This window comes from Oryzias melastigma, linkage group LG14, assembly GCF_002922805.2.
Source record: "Oryzias melastigma strain HK-1 linkage group LG14, ASM292280v2, whole genome shotgun sequence".
NCBI lineage: Eukaryota > Metazoa > Chordata > Actinopteri > Beloniformes > Adrianichthyidae > Oryzias > Oryzias melastigma.
In genome coordinates this window covers 24,741,629-24,758,822 of record NC_050525.1, presented here as the reverse complement: position 1 = coordinate 24,758,822, position 17,194 = coordinate 24,741,629, and the positions used below count along the sequence as shown (strand labels likewise).

The window sequence follows — 17,194 nt, the reverse complement described above, 5'->3', positions numbered from 1 at the left end:
TGTAAAAAAATAATTAAAAAATAGTAGACACATTTCTGCCTAGATAAAAAAAATTAAAAAGAAATGATCATCAGTAAACATATTTCTACATCATCATTTTTTTGCCTATTCAACTCCAAATAAAGTAATCAAAAGTAATTCAGCTTAATAATGATTTAGAAGATATTTTTTATCACATATTTTCCTTCCATAAGCTCACTAATTTATGCTTTTTGTAGCTGGTTATACTTTTGACAGCTACTTTTAAAAGTACAACAACAACCAAGATACTATTATTTTATTTTAAAAAATATTATGGACAGGGGTCAACATTTAATCATTTAAATTTCTAAAAAAATTGATATTTAGAACGTTTTAAAATTAGAAACTTGCATAAAAACTGTTCCTTTTTTTAATTTTGAAAATATATTTTATTTTTTGTCACTGGTGTGTAAAGTTTCTATGTTAAATAACTTTGAAATAACAGATTTATAAGTATTTATGGAGTATTTTGGTGTAAAAACAAATTTGAATGGGCTACACTAAAAAGACGAGGAGAACTGCTGGTCTGTGACATAGAAATAAGTCTGTTATCTTTTTAATTAGCAGAGCAAAATGCTGATCAACCAGCTGCAGGAGATCACTGGGATCCAGGACCAGCAGGTTCTCTATAAAGCTCTGAAGGTGAGAAGTTATCAGACACTGTTTTATTCTGTATTATTATTCCTATGTGCTTAATTAAAAAAAAATATGGACTTTTATTTTGATAATTCGGAGAGCTGAATGTTTGGACAGAAAAAAATGACAGCCAAAAATATGTGGGAATTCTTTGATTTGCAAATTATCTGCTAATTATTCAAAATCAAAGTTTCATTTAATGCTGAAAAAGTTGTTTTTTGGAAAGCATCACTTTTGGAAAAAGGAAATGGACACAAAGATAAACTTCAATATAATGTACATGAATGTGAAAGAACATAAAGAGGCTCAGAATAAAAAAAACTGTAAAAATAAAAGCATGAGATTAAGCATTGACAGAAAATAAATATTAAATATAAATATATATACACTAGTTTATTAAAATATATATATTTTTAATTCCAAATGCAAAACAAATGTATAAATTAATGTATGGGCTTTAGAGAAATCAAGCATTTAGGAATGCTTTTTTAATAATAAAAAGGATTTATTATTAGAATTTTTTTTTTCAGTTAGTCAATCAAAAACAGCACTTTTATACAAATTATCTACATTAATTTAAATAGAGTTAGAAAGCTGAAAACTATATTTCATACAGAAACGTACTCTAAAATAACACATTTATCCAAAAACATAAAAAGAGACAAGATTTCAATAATGAAATAAACAAGTATTCTCTATTATGCATGACATACTTGTGAACTGTTGGATTAAGGAAGTCATTAACTCTTAAATCTTTCTCCTGAATTCTCTAAAAGGCCAGTCATGGAGATGTTGGACATGCAGTTGGTCTGCTAACCTCTCAGAGTGTGGAGGTTCAGGATCCTGGAGAGCCGCAAGAACCCACAACATCTGGTGAGACCAGAAAGAGACCCATAAATAAATAAATAATAAGCAGGCTTTACTTTAAAGCTAATTATATATAGTTAATGAAATATTTTCTGCAATTTGAGACATAGACACTGCAACCAGGAAGTACATTTATTTTTATTTTTTAGAAGTTAAAATACAGTTTTTTTACTTAAGGAAAAAATATCAACACCAAACCACTTTTTTATTATTATTATTGTTTGAAAAAAATATTTTTTTAAATCTGACTTCTTTTTTAATTTAAGAGTGCAAATTTTAAATCACAAAAATTATGAAGAAGGATGACTCTTAGTATGAGTTTAAATAAAATAGAACTTCTGCATAAATGAGATTAGAAATGATCCTTTTTTGTCATAATATGTTGGCAAAACTTTAGAAAAAATATGCTAATGTCACTGTGTTGTTCAGGTCATCACTCAAATGAGTGCTTATTAAAGTTTGGAAAAAAGTGTTTTAAAAATGTTTTTCAAAATAAAACAAAAGGAAACGGTTTCAAATGATCCAAATTTATGTATATCAAGCAAAAAATGAAAAAATATCTGTGAAAAATGTTTTCTATAAAGCACTCCAGCTTTATTTTATGATTTTTCCCTATTCTAAAGCCAAAGTAAAGTTATGCAAATTAAGATAAAGAAAAAATCCATTCTGAAAAGTTTATGAGCATTAACAATATATTTGTAACTTTATAAAAATTATGATAAAAACATGAAGTAAGATGTAAGAAAAGAATGAAAAGCACCAAATTAAATATGTTTTAGCTGTTCTAGCACTTTGGGGTTAAACATCTAAACTGCTTTCTAGCCATTTTGGATTTAACTTTTCTCATTGCCTTAAACTGAGATTAGTGTATATACGTCTCTGTAGGACTTCCTAAAGATGAGTTGCAGGCCGCCATAGAGCTGAGTCTTCAGGAGTCCCACAAGGCCCAGGAAGAAGAGCGAGAATTACACAGGTAAATATGTCATATTACCGAACATGGATCCTTTTTGTTATTTATAGAATACCAGCTCAAAATAGTATTGAAAAACATGAAAAATGCTTCAAACCTTATGCTGTCGTAGTCACATTTAAACTAAAAGTGGGGTCATCTGGACCCCATTAGTCAACTAAACTGATCATTGATCAATGAAGAATGAATCTAAATTGGAGTAAGAAGAAAACCATTTTACTCATCTTCATATTGTCCTCAAAGATAGCCGATGTTTTAGAACGTTCCATCAGTGAAGTTCCTTTGATCACTCAGGGCTTTGGAGGCCAGCACAGAAGAAAATGCTGCCAGAATGAAGAGGAAGAGATGTGAAGCCCAGAGTGAGATGTGCAGTCCTGCAGACTGGATCCGGCAGGACGACTGGCCGGTGGGGATCCGCAATGTGGGGAACACCTGCTGGTTCAGCGCTGTCATCCAGGTGAGGGGAGGAGCTTTAAATATGCATATGGGGCGGGAATCAATTAAAAAAATTAATCTCGATTAATTGTATTTTTTTTGTTACAGTATTTGCCAGCCACTTATTATCTACACATTATAATAATATGAAATTACACACACATTTGTATATTTAGAACTTTTATTTTTAATCCTTTGGAACCAAAGATCTAAAAATCTGTTTTTGTCTTCATTTGAATTTACTTCTATTTTTAATTTGAAAGACTACCTGCTGCTTATTTGGTATAATTTTAATCAGGACAACCTCTCCTATATGATAATACCTTTATTTAGTCATTTTTCTATCTTGTATTGACACACTAGACATAATATCATACAAAAACAGAAAATTCCATCCGGAAAAATGTGATTTATTTTGCTGTGGAAACCCCCAAAATGTTTGACAAATTGTTTTTACTACATAAAATGAAAGTTTTAGGTGTAATTTTATAAAGACAGCAAGAATGAAATTAGTCAACAAAATAATCAACTTGTTTTTGAATGAAAATACAAAAGAAATCCAGGTCAAAGTGACACCATGCAGCCCCAAAATAAGAATTTATCTCCTAAGAGCACATCTACATTTTTAATGTAATTCTCTTTTTCTCCTTTTCTTTCTTTTTATCTCATAAACTTTTACTATACTTTTGAAAAATAACAAAACAGTTTGATCCAGCTGGATTTCAGGTCGGCTGCTCACAGGTGGGGGTGTGTCTGTCTTCTCTGAACTGTTGGCCTCACTCACCGTCGGGGGGCGGGACTTTCGCAGAGTTTCCTCAATTTTTAGAGAATATTGTGGAAAATTCATAAAATAATAGTCGGTTTTGTCTTTAAATTTTTCAGAGCAGACAGCTCTGTTTTCTTTTGGCCGCCCCTCCCCCGCCCCCCATAGGAGGCGAGGTGCTGCGCCGCCCTGCAGCCTTTAGATTGACGTTTATTCTCCGCCTTATTTATTAGAATAGGAGATTTGTTTTGTCCAAAAATTACAAATAAATCCCATACTATCTCTTTAATTTAATTTTTAAAAAGTTTATTTAGACAGAATTTTATTCAGCTGCGCGGCAGGACGCCTGAGTGCAAATAATAAATATCAATGAATTAATTATGTTTTATTAATTGCGCGCGTTAACGCGTCATGTCCCAAATATATATATATATATATATATATATATATGTATATAATCAAATCTTAACTAACTGTCACTCTTTTTCCTCCACATAAATTTTTCTAACAGTAGCTTCATTTTCATTGAAAAATCGCACAAATTTGATTTGAAATAATACATTTACTAAATTGAAACAACAATTTAGAAAAAATCTCGCACTTATCAAAAAAAGTTTCTGCACTTGGAGTTTTTGAGGCATATCAAAATTTCACCTAAGCTTCAATGGAAACCCTTTCTTTGAATTAAATGAGTCACATGACCAACAACTTCTGCAAAGTGGGTGCTACAAGAGCTCCCACAGCTTATCAAAAGTTGAGCGTGTCACGGCAAATTGTTGGATCCTCTGTGAATCTCCAACCACAATTTCCTCAAAATCTCTTCATCTGTAGTCGTGTAGCTCGCCGCTCTAAGGCCTGAATAAGACGCCGACGTCTCCTTTGATAGTTGATGATGAGCGCTAGTGCCGTGGCAGAAATTTGAAGTATTGTTCACATCTGTCACCGTGTTTTTGAATGACAATTGCTTGTTTTTTTTATTCACATAATTATGATTTAATGAAAACAATGTGATTGTGTTTTTTCGACATTTCTAGAATTTCAATAACGTTTTTCGCACATGAGTAATGAGTAATGGGTAGAAATATCTTTTTCTCAGCTCAATAAACATTTAAAGACATTGATTTACTAACTTATATATAAAACTACTTTGACAGTTTTAAACTACTATAACTGAAGGATTGTCTCTGAAATGTTTGTGTTTAAAAGTTTGATGAAAGTTGCCCAACATAGTTTCAAATAACAGTCAGAGTGAATAAAATATTTGATCCTGTTGCTATCAGGGCTTCGTGTTAACGAGGTTAAACGTCCAATGAAAAACAAAACCTTCAGCTAAATGAGTGTAAATGGTATTTGATGCTATTACAGGTCCATTACAGAGTCGAGTCAGAAAGGCATAGCGGATGGCTCTGCAGAAACCACAGGTCTCACTGTGAGGTTCATTAAGCACATAGGTGGAGGATCTTATTCATGGAGGATCAGAGACAAACCCCCACATAGAAGGTGTTATTGCTTAAAAGAACAAATAAAAGGAGGTGATCGCCTCATGTTGATCAAAAATCCCCTATTCTTTTCTATTTTGAACGGCACCTTCAATAGAATCTGATTTGACTTAAACTATCAGATTAAATCCGAGTTACCACACAATTGAAGTGACAGCTCATGTTCCCTAACTTATCTTTTGTGGTATACGTTACTGTAAAACTGAGATAAAGCTTAATTGAATTTCCTTTTCAAATGGAAATATTGATATTCATAAGTACTTAGAAGCCTCCGTCCCTGCTGCCCTTTATTAACCGCTATCGAGCTTATCGTGAGGGGCTGAGGAGTTGTGAAGTGGGTTCCTGACTGCTAGAAGGGAATTATTTTACAAATGTGAAAACAATTATTTTAATGTTTGATAAGTCATCCTTGGATGTAGAGAAATCCAAAAAGTTTCCCAAAGGAAGCAAAAATAGTAAAAGGAATTTTTATCGTTTCAATGCTGAATGTCCCTGAGGTGAAGAATAAAACCACAAAGGCAGCACTTCAGCTGTCAGGAATGTAGAGTGTAAATGTTTCTGTAGCATCTTTATGATCCATCCAAGATACAATGGAGGATCCATGGAGTCACTGGAAAAAGAGGAAGCCTAAAAATATGAAAAATATCAATAAACTTAAGGAGAAAATCTCTAGAAAGTAGTAAAACTGTTTGTTGTTTACTTTCTGAATATGTAACAAATTAAACTTTCTGGAATTTCTTTGTGCAAGAAACATGTCATGATGACAGTAAATTCTATTCTATTCTATTCTATTCTATTCTATTCTATTCTATTCTATTCTATTCTATTCTATTCTATTCTAGCCTAGCCTAGCGTAGCCTAGTCTAGTCTAGTCTAGTCTTTACTATTCTATTCTATTCTATTCTAGCCTATTATATTCTATTCTAGTCTAGCCTAGTCTAGTCTAGTCTAGTCTAGTCTATTCTACTCTAGTCTATTCTAGTCTAGTCCGGTCTAGTCTTTACTATACTTTTCTATTCATTTTTATTCTATTCTAGACTATTCTAGTGTGACCTATTATTTTCTATTCTCTTCTAAAATAGTCTAGTCCGTTCTATTCTTTCCTTTTTCTAGTCTGGCCTTTATGATTCTGTTCTAGTTTGTTCTATACTATTCTATTCTATTCTATTCTATTCTATTCTAGTCTAGTCTAGTCTAGTCTAGTCTAGTCTGTTCTGTCCTATTCTATTTTATTTCAGTCTAGACTAGTTTGTTCTTTTCGAGCTTAGTCTGTTCCGTTCTATTCTATTCTGGTCTAGTTTATTCTAATCTATTGTATTCTATTCTAGTTTAGTCTAGTTCAGTATAGTTTGTTCAATTCTATTCTATTCTATTCTAATCTGGTCTGGTCTATTCTATTCTATTCTATTCTAGTCTAGTCTAGTCTAGTCTAGTCTAGTCTAGTCTAGTCTAGTCTAGTCCTGTCTAGTCTTTACAATAGTATTCTATTCATTTTTATTCTATTCTAGACTATTCTAGTGTAATCTATTATTTTCTATTCTATTCTTTCTTTTTTTCTAGCCTAGCCTTTTTGATTCTGTTCTAGTTTGTTCTATACTATTGTATTCTATTTTTTTCTAATCGAGTCTGTTTATGTTCTTTTCTATTCTAGAAAAGTTTATTCCATTCTATTTTTCTAGTCTAGTCTGTTCTGTCCTATTCTATTCTATTTCATTCTAGACTAGTTTGTTCTATTCTAGTCTAGTCTATTCTAGTTTAGTCTAGTGTAGTATAGTTTGTTCTATTCTATTCTATTCTATTCTATTCTATTCTATTCTATTTTATTCTATTCTATTCTATTTTATGCCATTCTATTCTATTCTATTGTAGTCTAGTCTAGTCTATTCTAGTTTAATATGTTCTAGTTTTTTCTAGTGTAGTCTAGTCAGTTCTGTTCTGATAGAAATAAAAATCAAAAATTTCTCACATACATTCAAAAACAGAAAAATAAGTTATAAAAAGTGAACCGTTTGATAGAATTACTTCAAATTAAATGTTTTACAGTTCAATAATAAGTATTTTATTTACTAGTTCTAAGCAAATAGTTTGTATTTTTGAGTTTTCATGTACCTAGATGAACAAAATATGAACAAAATAAAATATAAGTTGGATTATTTTAACAGATGTCTTCACCATGTTATAAAATAATTCTATTTTAATAAAATCCATTTACATTTCTTATGAATATTTCTTAAACCAAGCAGTTTGATTTTTCTGGTCTTAAATTTAGTTTTTCTGTTGTCGAGAGGATGGAGGAAAAGGGATTTGACTGATTTTAATAAACATTTCCTTATTTCTTGATTGTAGTTTTTAATGAGACAAAACACGTGGACTTCTGATTTTGAGAGAAGCTTGGACAGGTGTAGAGCAAAGGTTTGGAAAAACAAACAAAAAAATACTAAAGAAGATGAACAAAGGAGACAAACATGATGATTAGTCAAGATTTGATTGGAAAATAAAAAATAAAAGCAAAATGAATAAAAGTATTTTTTTTTTGTCAAAGTCAACAATATAAAATATATTTAATGTCTAAATAAGTTCAAATAGTTTGCAGTATGAACTCAGTCTGAATCCTTTTTATTTTTGTCTTTTTCTAGTCACTTTTCCACCTGCCTGTTTTCAAAAGACTTGTTCTCAACTACCATCTATCAGAGCGAATCCTGGAGAAGTGTAAGAGCCACGCGGTGAGTGAGCTGCTCTCTACAGAGAAGATGCTTTCATCGTTTTATTTCATCACTGCCTGGTGAAGTTTGACTCCGACTTCATGGCAACAGGACAAAAGAAACATCGCATTCATGCAGGAGCTGCGCTGCCTGTTCGCCCTCATGGTGGGCTCGACCCGAAGGTTTGTGGATCCTTCTGCCGCCGTGGAGCTGCTGCGAGATGCTTTCAGGACGAGTGAAGCCCAGCAGGTATGAAACCTCGTAGAATCCACTTAAAATACCCACACAAACGCTTGTCGATAACCTGAGTGTCAGCTCGTCCAGCAGCGCTGTCTTTATCTGCACTGACCTTCTCATTTCCCTGAACTGGAGCAGCTTCACCTGGAATCTTCATGCATACGAGTTTCCTGACACTTAGTTTAAAGTTCTTCCATAATCTCTGATTATCTTTTAAGTTATTTCCAAAGCATTCCCAGTGGTCGTTTTATTATGATTTTAGCCAAAGCCATACATGGATCTACAAGTAGATGGATTAGAACGGAGCTGGGAGCTTGTGACTCTCTGATTGTAGTTTATATGTAACAACTACAAGCTTTTTCCATCAGCATTATTTCATCTATTTCTGATTTATGACAATTTGAATAAAGGAAAGCTCAGACATCTCATTTAAATCTTGATTTTCTTTATATATGTCCTCCATCATCAGAAAAATGCTGCAAGAACATGGAAGAAACACCAAAAACACAATTTTTATTGGAGTACGTCTATACTGTTTATTAAAGGGGTACATATTTATGGTAAAGGTTGATGATTAAAGCATTTCATAAAATATGTCTGTGGTAATCAGGAATTCAAAGGTTATGAACAAAATTACTAACAAAAGTTAACCCTAGGGAATCCAAAACCGCTGTTTTTCTTTTCTTTTTCTTTTAAAAAAAATTTGTTTTATGTATTTATCTTTCTAATTTTTTGTTTTTTATTTCATTTTTTTGGCTGCTCTTAATTTGTGCTATTTAAAATGAACAAACAACACAAAAAAAGTCAAATTAACTTTGATAGCTTAGAAGAAAATGACTTTTGGTCAGATGGAGAAACACATTTTTCAAAAATGATCATTGACCAGGAAAAGCAGTAGAAGGTGTAAAAAGTTAATTAAATTAAGTACTTAAGTAAATTAAATCACAATTCTAACACTGTATAATTCTGAAAGCCAGGGTACTAATATTGCTGTCATGCGACTTATTATTTTGTGCATTAATTAATCGTGACTTGTAATTAATTAATCTAATTAATCTCAAATATTTTTTACGTAATAATTGTTATGAAAAGCCTCATTTTGAGGTATTTTCATTTAAATGTGGGATATTGTGATTCAGTAAAAGACTAAAATATAACTAAAAAAGTGGATTTAAGTATTTTTTAATATGACAGATTTCCAACTTTTATTTTTATACCGCCAAGGGGTAGACTTTTAATGTCAAAAAATTAAGAAAAACAGACAAACAAAACCCATCAAGTCCAGAGTGCTCAATTTACCACATCAAGAAGGAACAGTTTTGACCTCAAACGTCTCACTAATACATGTGTTGACGTACTTTATTACACCGTTTATGACAGCTAAACGGTAGAAAAGAATGATTTTAGAGTTTCCTTGACCTGTGTGTCATTGTGAAGACTGGGATGAAGCGGAAGAGAAATAGAAAGGAGAAATGAAGATTTTAGACTCTGAACTTTGTTTCTTTGAAACAAACTTTTGCTTCATCATCTTGACAGAAACGAGCAATCAGTGAATTCTTCCAAACGCAGCAACTCCTTGTTTTCTTTTCAGGATGTCAGTGAATTTACCCACAAACTGCTAGACTGGTTAGAAGATGCGTTTCAACTGGCTGCAAATGGAACGTAAGTGAAATGTTTATGAAATATTAAACCATAATTTGGTCATTTTTTTATGAGTTCTGTACTTTCAGAAGCGCAGAAGACAAGCAGCATAACCCCATGGTTCAGCTTTTCTACGGCACTTTTGTCACAGAGCGGAAATGTGACGGTATGAGGGTTTTAACTGCTTTCTTCTTCTCTCTTCAGAGTAAATGTAGTCTCAGCTTCTCTTTTTCTTGTAGGTAAAACATTATATAATATCGAGCAGTTCGGTCAGTACCCTCTGCAGGTGAACGGCTTCAACAACCTGGACGAGTGTCTGGAGGGCGCCATGGTTGAGAAGGAAATTGAACCTTTGCATTCGGATCACAGCGTCACGTCTGGGCGAGAGGTGATCATCACCGTCTCTGGGTTTAGTGTGTTATTTTAAAGTGGCCTGATCAATAATCTGCTTTTTAACTTTTTTGCAGAGATGGTTCAAAAAACTTCCACCAGTTTTGACTTTTGAGCTTTCCAGATTTGAATTCAATACTCAGCTCGGTCGTCCTGAGAAGATACACAAGAAGTTAGAGTTTCCACAAATCATTTACATGGACAGGTGAGTTTGACAGAAAGAGCAAAACAAATAAATACTTTTGTTATTTGCTGTTAGGAAATAATAGCTTATTTACTAAGTGCACACATCTTCATGACTAGAAAAGACCCAAGAATGAAAATCTTTACAAATATTTTCTTAAATAAAAGTTTCTTTGAGCACATTTTTAGAACTTTCTGTTCTGTTTACGCCAACAAAAATATGTTTTCTTTAAAATTGTAAGACAACTTAAAACTTAAACTCACATTCCATCTTTTGAGTAAAAACAAATTACTTTTTTGTAAGTTCTCTATTTTTTTCTCATAAAGTTTGCTTTCTTACTAAATCTTAACATTTCAACAATCCTAATTTAAAAAATGATGCATTTTTCCATTTTTCTATATTTATGTATTATTCCAGTATCTCTTTTCTGCAGTAAACACAATGACATTGGTTTAATAGTTATTACTCCACACTTTAAAATAAAATGTAAAATAAGGCAATAAAAGTGAACAATATATTCTTCTCAGCACATTACAAGATATGTTATTCAAAGCAAATATATTTTAGCTCTTTGCTTTTAATATATGTCATAAGAGACTTTCTAGGCAAATTGTTATATAAAATTAACCCAAAGAATTTAAACTCAGGTATTTTTTACATTTTTACTCCATCAATAGACAGTTATAGGCTACTTCCTACTGTTTTTTAGTAGCAGAAATACAGTCTTTTCTAAAATCAAGAGAAACTTATCATTATTAAACAGAAGATTTAAGTGAAACCATTTCAACTTTAATATATTATAAAATGAAATTTAATTTAATTTAATATTCCATTAAATATTTTACATTTTTTCCTAAACAAAAAACTTTGTGTCATCTGCATAGCGAACAAGTTTCAATACATTTGAGACTTCACAAATGTAATTTAGGAAGATCACATGTAGCATAGCATAGTATAGTATAGTATAGCATAGCATAGTGTAATATAGCATAGCGTAGTGTAGTGTAGTGCGGTCCAGGGTAGTGCTGTATAGTACGGTATAGTATAGTGTAGTGTAGTATATCATAGTGCAGTGAGCAATGTATGGAGTTGTATTGTGTAGTATAGCATAGTCTAATGTGGTGTTCTCAGGTATAGTATAATGTAGTATAGCATAGTATAGAACAGTATAGCATAGCATAGTATAGCAAAGTATAGTACAGTATAGTATAGCATAGTATAGTACAGTACAGTATAGTATAGTATAGTATAGTATAGTATAATGTAGTATAGCATAGTATAGTACAGTATAGTATAGCATAGCATAGTATAGTGTAGTATAGTATGGTATAGTACAGTTTAGTATTGTATAGTATAATGTAGTATAGCATAGTATAGTACAGTATAGAATAGTATAGCATAGTATATTACAGTACAGTAAAGCATAGTATAGTATAGTATAGTATAGCCTATCAAAGTATAGCATAGTATAGTATAGTATAGTATAGTATAGCATAGCATAGCATAGCATAGTAAGGATTCCAAGGCTACGTGAGCTTTTTACTATAAGAAGTCCGTCCTATATGGTGAATGCAGCAAAGTATAAAAAAATGTAATGAGAATAAAGTCATAAATTTATGAGAAAAATTTTGTAATTTTATGACAATAAAGTCGTGAAGTTCTGAGAAAAAAAATGCTTTTTTAAATTTCTTTTTTAGGCTCGTTGGTTTGTAAGCGGGGCTGCACAGTGGCGTAGTGGTTAGCGCTCTTGCCTCACAGCGAGAAGGCCCCGGTTCAAATCCCGGCTGGGACCTTTCTGTGTGGAGTTTGCATGTTCTCCCCGTGCATGTGTGGGTTTTCACCGGGGACTCCGGCTTCCTCCCACCGTCCAAAAACATGCTTCATAGGTTAATTGGTGACTCTAAATTGCCCCTAGGTGTGAATGTGAGAGTGAATGGGTGTGTGATTGAGGCCCTGCGACAGACTGGCGACCTGTCCAGGGTGTACCCCGTCTTCGCCAATCAGTAGCCGGGATAGGCTCCGGCACCCCGCGACCCTGAAAGGGTGGAAGCGGTCTGGAAGATGAATGAATGAATGGTTTGTAAGCTTCTATCCATATTATGTGCTGACTAAATCCACCAATGCAGCCATTTATGGTGATGCCATAAGGCTTTAGTGTATCACAGAAATCCAGGTCCCATAATGCACCTCTGTAATCATACTGTCAACGGCATAAATGGTACATGTTTTTTGTACGACTTTTTTATCATAAATTTATGACTTTATTGACGTACATTTATTTACATATTTATTTTCATAGTGGCCCTAAAGTTTTGTTGTAGCAGAAGGAAGCAAAATAAAATCATCAAGGAATATCTAAATCTTACTTTATCAATGTATGCATTTTTTTGAGCGTAGATATCTTCATAAGAATCTTGAACGGACGAATGAAAGGAGAGGAGAAGTGAAAAGACACAAGGAACAACTTGCTGTTCTTCAACAGAAACTGGAGTGGTACGTCAGTCCTACCAGAGAGATAGCATTTTTATTTTATTTAAGCTAATTTTGTGGTTATTAAAGCCATTTTTTATTACAGCTATAAAAACTTTGGCTCAGGACCCGTCAAATATCCTCTAGCGGACATGCTTCAGTTTGTTCTTGAGTTTGCTACTACAAAACCCTCAAGTGTCTCTCCAGCCACTGAGGAGACGAGACCATCTACAGCCTCGCCAACTCCTCCTGCTAGCTTCCCCCACAGTGAAGCCAGAGACAGCAGGTATGTTTGTCACCAACTGACATTTTTACTCTTTAACAAGAAGTAAACCGAACCAGGATTACCTCAGTTCTGTTTGTTTTAGTGAACCCGGGGAGGCAGATTTACTGGATGGTTTGGCTTGTGGTGTTTCCACCTGCCAACGAACACCCATCTACAAACCTTTCACCCAGTGTAGACCCCTCATTGACTGCCCGCCACACCCAGCACCTCACAGCATCACCGAGGAAGAGCTGCACTTTGTGAAAACCTGCCTGCAGCGATGGAGGACGGAAGTGGAGAACGACATAAATGGTACAAAAAATGTTTTCAGCCGAATGGAATTCATCTTTAATTTGACCTCTTGAGAAAATACAAATCTGCTTCATGTCTGTGTTTTCATTCTGTGTGCCAGAGCTAAAGGCCACCATTGAGAAGGTCTCTCAGACCCTGGAGGGCATTTACTCAGACAACAGTCTCTGTCAGGTAAACCTCCAACTCACCTCATTTACTGTGACAGCGGTCCAGTTACACACATCCACTGCACTGGTGTAAAGAGCATTGATCAACATTTATTGATTATTGACAGTAAAGTAGGTTTACTTTTAAATCAATGCGGTCCCTAATGCCTCTGTCACAAGTGCCCGTAGGGGTGGATATGGGCTGTTTGCAGGCAAGATTTTTCTTTCGTTTCTGTCAGAAAGTTTTGGACCCAAATGCAGGAGACCAGACAAGGGGGTAGAAACGTAAAACATTTAATTAATAAACTGAAACATGACAAAAACCGTGGGAGCAACTAAAATACCGTAACAGAACAGAGAAGCCTTTGGCTGTTTCCTTTTCTAGGGGAGGGTCGCTGGTACTGCTCCCCTTCATGTTTCCTCTCTCTGGGGAGAGTTATCAGGACTCCTCCTCTTCACGCCTGTTCCTGGAGAAGTTCTGATATCCCTCACATGTGTCTGGCTGCAGGAACCCTGAATGTTTTCTGGAGTTGTTTTGTTTCTGCATGTCCCCTCCTGCCAAGTGTTACATTTTGGGCATCTGGGATGTGCCCATTTGAGGGGGGTACTGTGAGGATTGTGAACTTTTTTTGTCAGTTATGTGTCGGGTTTTCGGTTCTTCCTTGTCAGGTCATCTGTTCTGTTCAGTCACTATTTTAGACAATCAAGAGTGCAGTTTGTGTGGACTTCCCACTGTTACCATCACCTGTACCGTATCGTGGGTTTAGAATTTGGGTGCTGTCAGTAAGGGGTCAGTAACTAATGACTCTTACGTAACAAGTTTGTGAAAATTACATTATTATCCTTGTAAATACTTCCTGAAACACTTAGTACACAAACCCACTCCAACAAAAATCTTGTTTTTGGTGTTTTTAACCCTTTAAAAAAAATTCTGGCTACAGCAAAATAACACAAATTCTTCGAACTACACAATTAACGCAATTCCAGTGGATTCTGAAGCTGAGAGAAGAGAATTTAAGCGAAAATTATTCAAATTTCTACATGTTCAATGGACGCGTTTTGTAAGTGGAGCCCAAATAGCGTCTTAAAAATATGTTTAGTGATGGACGAACATGAGTTTTGAACGCATTTCCATAGACGTTTTATTGGAAATAGTCGCTTAAATGCAAGTTTCCGTTGGCGGTGATCGTAGCTTCAAAGCTAGCCTTTAACACTGGAACTCCAGTGTTTATGTTCTTTGATTTGCTGTAACTTTTCAACCTTTAACAGGATCAACGTAATTCTAGTAGATTGTGAAGGAGAAAAGCAGCGCTTTTCTCCTTCACAATCTACTAGAATCACGTTGATCCTGTTGAAAAGTTACAGTATGTTAAATATTTTTTATCAGGTGTTAAGAGGATTAACGTTTTCCTGTGGCATTTTTCTCATAAATATTTAAAGAAAATTAATCTTAAGTTGCATTTCTTTATTCAAATCGCTGTGAATCAGGAGCAGACAAATGTCCTTTTTAAAAATGCCTTTAGGTGCGCCGCTCTGTTCTTATGCATCCAATTGTAGACTAATAGATCCGCCATTTTCCTCGTCCGAACTGACTCTGTTAGCTTGGGGTTGCGAGGAGCTGTAAGCTAGCTGGAGAGAGTGTAAAAGGAGGGATGATGGGACAACACATTCTCACTCTCAACTCGTCTCGTATTGGCGTTTGATTAAGGTCACGTTTTGACACTTTGGGTGTCCTCAACTTGGTGTTTTTTGACCACCGGTACCCTGCAGTGTCCATATGACTGTCCTGTAATCTTGCATAGGTACCGTACAGACTCCACGCAGTGCTTGTCCATGAAGGCCAGGCTTCAGCAGGCCATTACTGGGCTTACATCTACGACCACGCCAACCAGCGCTGGATGAAGTACAACGACGTCAGCATCACCGAGTCGACGTGGGAGGAGCTTGAAAGAGACTCTTTTGGAGGCATGACCAATGCCAGCGCCTACTGCCTGATGTACATCGATGACAGGCTGCCCCACCTCATCACAGGTACTGATTGCTAAAAAGGTTTTATTGATTATTCAGATAAACAGATATTTACAAAATTAGTTTATTAATTTAATAAAAAACATTTTAGAATCAGTAAGTGTTTTTTTTAATGATGCCTCACAGAAGACACAGACGACGAGACGGGCCAGGTCCTCCACGGTATGGATTCCCTCCCGTCCGTCCTCAGGCGCTACGTCCAAGAGGACAACCGCTGGTTCCAGCAGGAGCTCAGCGAGTGGGAGGAGCAGTACTGCCAAACCGCCACCCCGCAGGAAGAGTCTGCAGGCTCTGTAGATCCTGCAAGCTGCAGTTTGGAAAAAGTGATTCCTGTTGAACCAGCACCTCAGTTAGGGGCTTCTTCTGAAAACTTGGAGGAGCCAGAAGCTGCTTCTAAACCTCAGCCAAACCCAGACGCCCCGAAGGAGCCAGGAGATCCTGGAGAGAAGCCTGAAGGTGTGTAGTCTCCAGAGGAAGACGAAAAACTACAACACATATCATAGTTTGACACTCTCTGATTCGTTATAAATTAAGAGTTAATATTACAATCTGAGTACAATTCAAAAATACGATTAAATAATTATCATAATCATAAACTACTTTTGGAAAAATTTGTCTTGAAATTGTCTTGACTAAACTTTAAAGAGTGATTGATTTGTTTGATTTCAAGCAACTTCAACATTAAAAACAAAGGAAAAAGACAAAAAATAGATATATACTACTTCATACATTTATCAAAATATAAAGAAAATAACAGAAAACATGCATTTTTCTTGACATAATTAGAGCTATCAAATCCTGTAACTAATTAAAAAATCTCGTTAATCTCATTTTTGCGTCAGATGGTTACCTCTGTGTTATGCACACCTGGAGGAGCATTTTATCCCGCTCACACTGTGGTCATTTAAAAGAAAATATAAATATTAAATAAATTATTAGAGCTTCAGTCCTGTTATATTTTTACGTTTATTTATTTATTTATTTATTTTTACAAAAGCAGACTATTTAATAGGCATTGTCATGGTAACAGTCGTGCACAAACAGAGCACCGCTTTCACTCTTCTTTGAAAAAAAGAAGTTAAAAAAAACAAACATTTAAAAAAAAAAAAAAAAGTTTGATTTTCTAAAATGCCAGAATGTCACAAACTTAAATAAAATACCTCAAATGAGGCTTTTTACAGCTATTATTGGGTTGAAAAAAATTATGATTAAAATTGATTAATTAGATTAATTAATTAAAGGTCATGATTGATTAATCGCACAAAAAAATGTATCGCATGATAGCAATAGTTGTAATTACTCCCAATCAAAAATACCTGTGTTTTGCTGATATACGTGCACTGTAGTACACACCTTAAATATTTAAGTTATTTAGTAAAATGTTTATGAAATAGAATTTCATTGATTGCTTTAATGCAGAAAAAACAAAACCCCAATATTACTATTTTTGTTTTTACAAAAACCATAAGAAGTATTTGCAGCTTTCAGGCAATTTGGATGTTCCTTCAATATGTTGAAAGAAAGTAGAAAAATGAAGTAAAGTGATAATGTGTTTTTTTAACAACTTATTTATTAATGTATTTAATGTATTTATTAATGCAGGACATTCTATGTCAACTGAACTCCTCC

At 34.3% G+C, this 17,194-nt stretch overlaps 1 protein-coding gene across 3 annotated transcripts in view; it reads left to right on the top strand.

Annotated features, from left to right (window-relative positions):
• Positions 1-17,194, top strand: part of usp28 (ubiquitin specific peptidase 28) — a 29,112-nt gene that overhangs the window by 2,870 nt on the left and 9,048 nt on the right. The window contains exons 2-17 of one of the 3 annotated variants that reach the window (XM_024266199.2): positions 589-663; positions 1,434-1,530; positions 2,410-2,497; positions 2,789-2,951; positions 7,828-7,914; positions 8,005-8,142; positions 9,722-9,792; positions 9,861-9,937; positions 10,011-10,159; positions 10,239-10,366; positions 12,743-12,838; positions 12,921-13,100; positions 13,183-13,391; positions 13,492-13,562; positions 15,340-15,568; positions 15,692-16,021. In XM_024266199.2, coding sequence (XP_024121967.1) covers positions 589-663; positions 1,434-1,530; positions 2,410-2,497; positions 2,789-2,951; positions 7,828-7,914; positions 8,005-8,142; positions 9,722-9,792; positions 9,861-9,937; positions 10,011-10,159; positions 10,239-10,366; positions 12,743-12,838; positions 12,921-13,100; positions 13,183-13,391; positions 13,492-13,562; positions 15,340-15,568; positions 15,692-16,021 — 2,188 coding nt within the window. Of the gene's footprint in view, positions 1-585; positions 664-1,433; positions 1,531-2,409; positions 2,498-2,788; positions 2,952-7,827; positions 7,915-8,004; positions 8,143-9,721; positions 9,793-9,860; positions 9,938-10,010; positions 10,160-10,238; positions 10,367-12,742; positions 12,839-12,920; positions 13,101-13,182; positions 13,392-13,491; positions 13,563-15,339; positions 15,569-15,691; positions 16,022-17,194 lie in introns of all 3 variants that reach the window. The other 2 variants (XM_024266200.2, XM_024266198.2) reach the window with 2 other exon arrangements.